General features: G+C 40.8%; 1 protein-coding gene across 1 annotated transcript; it reads right to left on the bottom strand.

Annotated features, from left to right (window-relative positions):
- Window positions 1-399: 399 nt before the first annotated feature.
- Window positions 400-1,427, bottom strand: hamp (hepcidin antimicrobial peptide). The gene is made up of 3 exons (XM_015950025.3): window positions 1,140-1,427; window positions 964-1,041; window positions 400-808 (listed from the first exon to the last, which is right to left on the bottom strand). Exons 1-3 carry the CDS (start codon window positions 1,224-1,226, stop codon window positions 701-703), a joined length of 273 nt encoding a protein of 90 aa, XP_015805511.1. The 5' UTR covers window positions 1,227-1,427; the 3' UTR covers window positions 400-700.
- Window positions 1,428-10,365: the final 8,938 nt, after the last annotated feature.

Here is a 10,365-nt window from a genome sequence, read left to right as displayed (position 1 = left end):
ATTCTTCAGCTGCAAAACTCCTACATATTGCTCCTTTAAGAAAAAGTCATGTCTCCTTTAAATGTAAATTCAGCCAATATTGGAACATAGGTTTAGAAAAAAAAGAGGCAGTAAATGTGTGTCTCATACAACTGAATAACACTGTTTTTCTACCCATCCAAATAGATTTAAATTTAATGTAGCAACAAAATGTATTATCTCAACATATGAGGTTGTGTATTGATGTTGTGTTCATCCTCCCAGACACATCCGTTCAGCATCTACAGCCATGTAACCATAATCACATCATATTTCTAGCTTTTTAATTCCTGCGTAATCTAAAACTTCCATTAATCACTTTAGGCTCATTCAGTGAAGATCTATTTCTGGTCTTTGGCTCAATAATAATGACACAAAAGCTTTTTTATCTTTGGTTCAGATACGATTTATTTCATTTAGCATCAAAAACTTATTTTTAGAAAAATAAAAAAAGCTTCTTGACATCTGATGCAATCTTTAAAAAAGAAATTCACATTCATATACATAGATATAAAAAGTTGAAATATACAAAATAAATAGAGTATCATTTCATTTGTTTGGATGAATAATTCTATTAAAACTGTCAACCAGAAAGGGAGAAAGAGGCAAAGAAAACACCATTTCTTGAAGAGAGACAAAACAAACATAATAAATTAATAATCTGTGGTTGCTGCAGGACTCCTTAGAACTTGCAGCAGTAACCGCAGCCCTTGTAGTTCTTGCAGCAGCTGCAGCAATAGCGGCACAAGGAGAGGTGACTCTGGCGCTTCTGCCTGATGTGATCTGGCATCTGTGGGAAAGACAAGCATGAGCAAGGTGTCCTCACCGGCGCTTAATTCTCTTACTGCGTTTGAGAGTGCAGCAGGTTGCTCTGTGCAACGCATCCACTTAAATTTTAATTTGCTCTTAGTAATTGGCCTAATTCGTTCAGTCAATTGAACATACCATCCACGATTCCATTGACGTCTCTGGATGTGCCGCGACTGGAGTTTCACTGCTCCCTGCCTCCTCCAGTTCCTGGACCTGTTAACAAATTATGCACATTTAGGAGACGCTTCTTCTCTTCCTGACAAAACATTTAGCTAATCAGGAAATGAGACGAGTTTGAGTGGAATTCTTACCCCTGCGAACGGGACGGCAGCGCTCCCCAGAATGCAAACAAAGGCGAGCACGAGTGTCACTGCAACTGCAATGCTGAATGCCTTCATTGTGGATGGGTTGGGTTGATAAATCCTTGTGAAGATTAGAGCTGATCAGCCTTCTATTTCATGGGGTTTCGGGCCACCAAAGAGCACCACGATGTCCTCAATTTATTCTTAAGCTTCAGTGATGGATGGTGATTGTCTGACCAATTGGACCTCTTCAGATCTTTCACTGATCCTTGTCAGCCCTTTTGGTATCTGATAGTCAAGTATGCAAAGAGTGTGTGTATTTATACACACAGGTCCCGGTGTTGCTTCATCACTGCTGGAGGACCGGCCCATTCCTGGCAGCAGTTACCTAACTCCGCTGGGGAAGTTTTGACCTCCTTATTCCTCTTCATCATGCTGCAATTCCGCAATACCAAAGAAACTTCTCTGATCTATTTTTAATCACTGGCCGTCTTTCTTTCAAATACTTCCTACTGAGATGTGTGTGTGTGTATATATATGTGTGTGTGTGTGTGTGTGTGTGTGTGTGTGTGTGCAATATGCATTCTGTCACAGGGACCTTTTGCAGAAGCATAACTGACAAGAGCGCAGGAGATTACCCCCACAAAGGCCGACACGGCACAGGTCAATCTATTCCACGGCTGACTGAGCTGCACTCGTTTCAACCCACGGTAACCTTCCTGACAGAGAAGTAGCCACTTTGGAATATCCGTGGCTCGGTCTAAAGTGTGTAATTACCACCTCTCAAATGGAATAATTAGCCAGTCATTTCTCAACATGTTCAGTTCTCGTGCATAATGTTCACAAAACCAGCAGTCGAACCAACTTAAATCTATTTCAGAGCAGCTTTTAGTTTCATGGGATTACATTTAGATGAAGTCTGGATGAGTAAAATGATGCATTAACGTCCGTTGTTTCAGTTTGTGCTTTAATAATAATAATTGCTTTCATTTTCACTAAAACATCTTCTATTTCATGGCAAACATGATATAAACAAGTGCATATTTAATCTAATCACTGACAATAAAGTAGGGTGTTAACAGACTCAACAGAAATCTTCAGCTCTGACTTGGTTCGGATTATTTTCATCCCCATCATTCATGCAGCGATAAACACCTCCAGATTAATTAACCTGTCGGTCTGAGAAACTCCCTTCACAACAACATCCAGCTGCGGATAAATACAAAATCAATACTTATGAAAATTACATACCAAAATGAAAGAAACAAAAACTAGAGGTAGACACTGATAAACCGTGGGCTGATAAAAATCAGAGGTCATTTGAATTCTCATTATATCTTCAAAGTCTTTTCAAATTGCCTCTGCTGACTCCATTAAGGGACAACATGTTGCGGGCCTCCCCCCCTTCGCGTCAGCTTGTCTCGTTGGCTGATAACCCCGCCGGCCCGGGTGCTTGCTTTGGGTCACCACGACGTCAGAGTCAACAAATACAACCACCAATGGCTCCATGTCTGCTGGAATCCGGCCATACTCCTACGCTCAGAGAAGCAACGTATCGTTATTGTTTTAATGTTTCTCCATCACAAGAGGCAGATTTAGCTGGGATATCCACTAATATTTGTCTTTTCCCATTTAGCTAAAGAAATCTGATCCTGACAAATTGGGGAAAGACAAATATTAAAGGTGCTTTTTTTTTCTTCAGTGTGGTATATGTAAAAGTCAAGAAAAATAATTAAAATTTGAGCTTAATTTTAATATTTTTTAGTACACTTTTGTGAGCAACCCTTGAAGCTATCGCCGGCAATCTGCTGGCCAAACAAAAGCAGGCACCAGCATGGCGGACAGATTCACCTCTGCTGGCGCCACTCTACTTTGTCCCTCCTCTTTCAGGGCATTGCCCTTTGTCTGTCCCTGTTTAGTCTTCTCTTCACGTCCCCTCCCATGTCCCCACCTCTTTCTGCCAAGCTTCGAGGGTTTTCAAAACTTACACTGCAAATGCAAAACATTATGTACCAAAACAATAATCGTCTTTGCAACTTGTTGTGGATCTGGGTGGGGTGGATCAAATTTATTTATGGTTATATCATTGCTGATAAATGCTGGACTTTTGCGACTTTGTGTTGAATTAAGCAACCCGTCCGTGAATTAGCTGGAATTTCCAAAATAGTACAGACCAGGGTCAAAATCTGATCCATGCAAGAATGAGGTTAGGGTTAGGGTTACTTCCATTAATGAGTAGGTTTTAAACCTATAACAGCAAGAAGGCAAAAAAACTGCACTTCCTTTAACACTGTCTGTGTTGCAGATGTAGTAACATAATAAGTATAGTAAGAAGTGAAATGTGCTTCAAAATTAGCTGAACTGCAACACATATAGTCAAAAACGGTAAAAAACAACAGTTTTTTAAATTTGCATACATTTGCTGTGGCATTTAATTAATGTCTTGTGAGTCGATCTCTGCAAGGGAAAAGCTCTGACATTCCAGTTTCAGGAGCTAGATGTGAGCCCGATCAGACTGGAACAGGATGTGGAGTCCGGTTTGCCAGTATTCGCCTTTGATTAAAGCCGGTGTCGGTACAGGTTCTGCTCGGGTGCAGGATCGGCTCAGGGTCCTTCGACTGCCGATGACGTCACATTACTGCAAATCTACTCGGCTTTCACACATACGTTTTGGAAAGACATCAGCAGTTTTGTTAATAAATTCTTGTTTGTTAACACCTACATATTTTCTTTATAATTGTAATTTGTTAATAAAACACCATATTATCTTTGTTTTGTAAAGAATGTGACACTGCATAAAACCAACATCGAACTGACAAAAAATAGAACAGTTCTTATATGTGAAGCCATAACTGTTTGTATTAATGTGGAGTCCGTCTGTATATTTCCTTAGTTGTTGTCTAAATACATTCTTTGACTTAAAATATTGCTTTGGTGTCTTTCAATAAAGTTCTTATATTTTATTTTGCCCCATTTCATCAACAAGAGCTTTTGAGGGTCACCGTTTATCATTTGCTTATATTTTACATTTCCTTTAGAAATTCAAACATTTTCTCCAAAAAGTGTTGATTTTTGGACTACAGGACTACAACCGCTAAGACTACAACCGCAAATTTGTTCTGACCAATCAAAATCATAACGTGATAACGTAACTTCCGTAAGCTTCATGTTCAGCCAATCAACTACTTTGACGTCATCGGCAGTCGAAGGACCCCGAGCCGACCCTGCACCCGAGCAGATCCTGTACCGACACCTGGCATACACCGTGCAATTTTTGGCTCATTTTGAGCAGATTTTTCCTCTTCTGCGAGAGGTTGCAGCAAGTTTGGTACCATGCGTCGTGTAGTATACAGGGGGTTACAAGAAGCGAACAACACCTCACGACCAGCTCCTGATCAGCAATCGTGTGGTCGCACAAATCTCAAACATGTTTGATATTTCTCTCTAGTGATGCGACGTTCATGAACTGATCAAATCTTTTGAATGGTAACTCAAAGTGAAGAATGAGAGCTGAATCCCTGTAGAGAACCTTGTCCTCCAGTAACGCCATCCCCATTGACAGCAACGGAACACTATTCCACAGCCTCCGCCCTCACACCTCCACGTCATTCCAAAGACTGGCTCTTTGAACAAGTCTTCAAATAGCCGTAAGTCCCATCACTACTTCTCTCATCCATCGTACGGGTATTGCATCGATGAAGCAGTGTTGCGATCCAAAAGTACCAGAACAGCTCACACAACGCATGCACCAACCCGGCTCTAAGTATGTTTTTTTTATATGTTGGTTCTTTTTATTTTTACACTTTTCTCTGTGGACAATAACAAGGATTGTCAAGAAAGGATGTTTTCTGTGTTTTTGGCAAATAAAACTGATCCCAAAACATTGTTTACTTTCTTTCTTTCGTCTTCCTTCTCCAACCCCCACAAAATCCCTGCATGTCCTTCTATGGCAAGCCCAAAGGACAACAGACATCAAAAATAATACAACAAATTACAGATTTTCTGGGGTTTTGGACTTGAAGGTCCAACGTGTTGTGTTAAAACTTCTATTTTTAGCTAACCTTGCGCTGCAAGATGAATTCTCGCGAGAGAATTTCCAAACTCAGGGAATCCATCTTGTTCCGCTCCAATTCAAACCGTCTGGCCTTCGGCCTAAAATAGGCCAGACCGATTGTGTGTCGGTACTGTGCTATAGGGTGGGACTTAGTTTTCATGATAGTATAAGTGCCCGGCTAAGCAGAACAAACATGGCTGCGCCAATTGACGATAACAGCAAACAATTGTCTCGACGGTAATACAGGGTCCATGGCCAAAAATGGTCGCGGTCGGACGTCTTAAATTTGTTAAAACATACGTAAAAAAATTCCCTAACATTCCATGCAGATATATTTGTACGTGCCTACAGTTACATGTGTAATTGTTATTTTGACAACTAGCTACATACAATATAGTTTAACATTTGTGAATCAGTTGTAAGTGTAAATTCACTAGGCGACTTCATGAATGTGCCAAAGAGATCGCTCAACTGGTAAGGCATCTGCCTAACCTGCCGGGGACCTGGGTACAAATTCAGGCAGGGACACATGAATTTTCTATTCAGATTGCATACGGAAATGCTTTTTTTATATTACTAATGATATTTTATTACAGCAATGATATATTTTATTTTACAGTAATACAGTAATAAGAAGCCTAAATTTTCGTTATTAAACGTCCAAATGAGACGATATCAAGAACAGAAAAGACGTCGGTTCAACTTTCATTTTGGAACTATTTTTAACCATGACGGAATGTTGCGAGTCGGGCTGTGAGAGCGGGGTTGGGGGGTTGGGGGTTGTTGTGCTCCACTACCGTCTCTTGTCAGTATCAGCGGAGTGGGGGCCCACTGTTCGCTTGGCTTTCGAGCGTCGTCCATGTCAGCGGAGAGGTAGGGCCGGGGATGAGGGTCGGGACCACGCTTAGCCTAGCGTTCGATCAAGTCGAGCCTGGTAGTCGCAAGGCTCCTTAGGTGATGGGAGAAAACCTGCCCTCTTATGAGCATATTCTTCTTGCAAAACTGGCAGAAATCACCTGAAGACATGGTAATTGCCTCGTGAAGTGAACGAATGAAACTTCAGCGAGTTGTTTTTTTCCAGGCATGCATGGTAAACGTCATTTGAGTTACTGTGATTGGCTAAAGAAACAATATTGTAGCCAGTGCCAGTCGAGCAGGACCTTGCGCATTCTCCAATCAGCTCAAAATATTCTACCAGATACTCCCTCTTTCAGACGGTTTCTGCTGCAGAGATTACAGATCGAAATGTGTAGACTTGACACAGGGCGAGGCTACACATAGCGATCTGGCTGCTGCCAGGTTAATTTTTAGCACAGTTTGGGTCGTACAGGGTGAGAACATGAATCTGTGAGGAATGCTATGAGTAAGCGCCTGGCTAGCAGCAACACAACTCTTCCATTTGCTCTGAAACATTGATGTTTTATCTCCACAAAACACAAGTCTGAACAAATTCTGCCGTGTAGTGGGTTAGGGTTAGCTAATGCTAGCAGTTAGTTTCTATTAGTCAAGATGTTCTCTGCTGTTTTGCGGATGCTAAATCAATAGCCTTCCCTGTTGCGACCAAAGTCTGACAATTAACTGGTTTTTCTAAGCTGAGCATTTCCCCGTTTATTTTCTATAGGTGGCTGATGCAGGAAATAGGGGTAGAAGACTATTTTCATGTTTAGCCTGCATGTGAAAATCAGAGTAACTGATCATATTTAAAAAAAATAACAAGAAAAAATGATTTCCCAGTGAACTTGGTCTCTGATAACTACGTATAAGGAAGGTGTTTATTTCACTGCTTTCTTCATTTTTTTCTGTCCGTCTCAGCTCATATCCACGTCAGCTGATTTAATCAAACAGAAAAAAAGATAACTTGTTTTATAATTGTAGAGTGCCAGAGATGGGAGTGAGATTTTCAGGATTTTTCAGTCTTAAGACCGATCACAGCGTGGCTGTATTTCAAAGTGGAAAGACTGCTGTTATATTCAATCTCTTGATGTATGATTTAACACTAAAATCTGAGCCTAATGCACCTTTTGGCATGTTAATGTGAAATGGGGAAAAAAAGCATTTCTTCTACAATGATTTTTATTATTCTTGTCAGCTGCCATTTTAGAATAAGCAGCTAAACATGATGTTTTACAGCTGGAAAAGTGGTTAAATCGTTTTGGTTAAAGCAGTTTCTGAACAGGGTGTCATTTACTGAGGAAAAAATACATTTTAAAAATTTGTTTGGCATTTTAATTGCTACTTGTTTGAGAAAAAAACTCATCTTCATTTGTTTGCCATTTGTCAACAATTGAAGCTGCTTAATGTAAGAAAAAAGCATTTTCCTTCTCAATTCAGCTTTCCGATAGCCACAGTAACGGCGATGTTCATGGATTCCAATATTAAACACGATGACATTTTCAATTTTGATCCCCTTTGATATTATATCAAACGTTAAGTTAAGAAGCAATTTAAGTCACATGTTCCAAAGTTTAACATTGGAGTCTTTAAAAAATGTGCTAATGGTTTGCTCCATCATTTGATCTGGCCATGAGATCAAACACGAGTCGTTGGTGGCTCAGACAAAAAAAGATTTGTACCCCTCATTTCTAACTGTTACCAAATACGTCTACGATAAGAAACCTCCAATATTGTTTTAACTTTATAGAGATAGGGTGAGGAGCTCGGACATTTGGGAGGGACCCGGAGTAGAACCGCTGCTCCTCCGGATCGAAAGGAGTCAGTTGAGGTGGTTTGGGCATCTAGTCAGGATGCCTCCTGGATGCCTCCCCGGGGAGGTGTTTCAGGCATGTCTGACGGCAGGAGGCCCCCAGGTCGATCCAGGATACGTTGGGGAGGTTACATCTCCAATCTGGTCCGGGAACGCCTTGGGGTCCTGCCGGAGGAACTGGTGGAGGTGGCTGGGGAGAGGACGGTCTGGAGCTCCCTATTGGGATGCTGCCCTGCGACCCGGATAAGTGGAGGAAGACACTGATATATATCACCTGTGATTAAGTTTAATCTTTATGACAACAAGCAGCAGTCACTTCTCAAAAATCACTGACAGTGTCTTTCCTTCTTGACATTTTGTGAACACACTCTAGAAACCTCTGGTCCAATAAACTGCCTGAACTTCTGCTTTTATAGGTGGCAAATTCAGTTTCCACATCATAGCCTTATTCAATTAACTGCATCTGATTATAACCTTCCTAATTTTTATAAAAGCAACAAGGATGCTATTTTAAATAACAGCCATTAAAACGCATGAAATGGAAGTGAGATAGTGACTTTTTGTTTCCAAAAATGGACTGCAGTACCCAAATTTGACCACATGTGTAATTCTTACTTCATTCTGAGGTCCAATCTCAATACTCACACTGCGCCCTGCGGACTTCAGCAAAGTGCACTTGGAGAGAGTGCTCAGTAGGGTTCGAGTGCGTAGTACACAAGTGTGCAAATAATTGCAGAATTGAGACAGGGAGCATTGCGTCATCAATCACAACGCATGCAGGGATGCTGGTTGATACTTTTTTCAAAAACTTTTAACTACTTTTAAACAAACAGCCAAATGGTTATTTGAAATAAATTTACATTTATTGCTGCTTTGTCCAAAACATTCAGAGCATCAACTAATCATTCTAAAATGAACTCATTTCATTAGAAAATACATTTTTTGTTTCAGAAAAGGAACTTGAGCCTTTTCTCCTGCAGCAATGACTTGTGGGTAAAACCCTTGCCCGAGGTCCGCATTGCTGCAGACTTGGGTGAAGTGCAGATTAAGGGTGCAATGGGGGCGAGGTCAACTTCCGCACTTGAGAATCGAGACACCCTATGCACTCGCACCCCTGGTTGAGAACGCGCAAATGAAGGGCACAAGTGCTAGTATTAGGATTGGGCCTTACATATTGCACCCTTAAAGTGGCGTTTAATGGTTATTTTAAATCAAATTTACAATTTTTCAATGTGCAAAGTGCTGTGTTCTCACTTTTCTTACATTTTTTGTTCTTTATTTTCATTTTAGGGCAAAATCAAGATGATTTCTATGTTTGAGCTTTGAGATTTTGTTTAATGCACATGTTGTTTTTTTAGCTCCAGTTATTAAAAAAGCAAGAGTTGTTTTGGAGAAATGATTTTTTCAAGAAATAAATACTAAAATCAAAATTATGATAAATTCAAATAAAAAAAGTTGAAACTTAAAGCGAGTCCCCCTGAGAAGTTGAGCAGACTAATGCATTTGTACAAGAACTCTACTGCCTAGTTCTAACTGAGGGTTTTGCAGACTTTAACTGTGCGTTGTAACATTTACAATAACTAAAACAGCTTTGTGCTGATGAGAGCTGGTGTGATTCATCAGGCATGAGGAGTTATATGAAATATTGAACAAAGACATGTTCTTTCATCCATTTTCAACAAATCACCTCCCATAGAAGGGGAGCAGGAGTCAGGCTGGGGCGATGGACAATACACCTTTTCAACAGCATGTTTCTGCTGCTACAAAAGCACAAAGGCAAGACGGGCCTGCAGGACACAAAACTGTGGCTTTACACGAGTATATTTTGGCCGTTGAGACGGCACAGCAGCTGTGTATAAGGAGAAATAAAAAGTTCTCCAGCAGGGGCAAGGGTGGCATAGGGTGGCAACTGCCACCCTAAAATAAAGCCTTGCTACCCCTGCTGCCACCCTATAGCTGGCAGCTGTAAACTCAAGAAAAATCAAAGTTTTTCCAACTCTCAGGCTCAAAAAGACCTATTTGCAGTCTGCTTTGACAGAGAAAAGACTACCAAGCTAGGCTGTACTCAGCATTGAATCAAAACGGGTAAAATCTTTGGATCTTGATGGATGTGTAAATTGTTTTGCTGAGCAACATGGGCACTGCCGCATTCAGCTGTTGTAGGAAGGACATAATTTTATTATGGGTTTTATTTTCGTGATGGGCCTTGAAAGGGGCATTATGGAAGTTTGACAGCCAAAACATGTATAGAAATAATAAATTTATTCGTCATACATTCTCCTGCAATGCCCTGGCCCTGTAGAATGAGCCCTGGCATTTTTACTGTGATTGCCTGTTTTTTTGTAAAATCACAGAAAAAGAGAGCTGCTCGGGTCGAGCAGGCTGCTTCATGCGTGTTCACGCTCAGGCATAGCCCGTAGCATTTGCTATCCGTAGCTTTAGCAGCAGCGAGAGAGGTAGTGCCAACTCAGCAACTT

This window comes from Nothobranchius furzeri, chromosome 5, assembly GCF_043380555.1.
Source record: "Nothobranchius furzeri strain GRZ-AD chromosome 5, NfurGRZ-RIMD1, whole genome shotgun sequence".
Classification (NCBI taxonomy): Eukaryota; Metazoa; Chordata; class Actinopteri; order Cyprinodontiformes; family Nothobranchiidae; genus Nothobranchius; species Nothobranchius furzeri.
The sequence above is the reverse complement of the archived record's forward strand: the minus strand, read 5'-3'. Positions and strand labels throughout refer to the sequence as shown.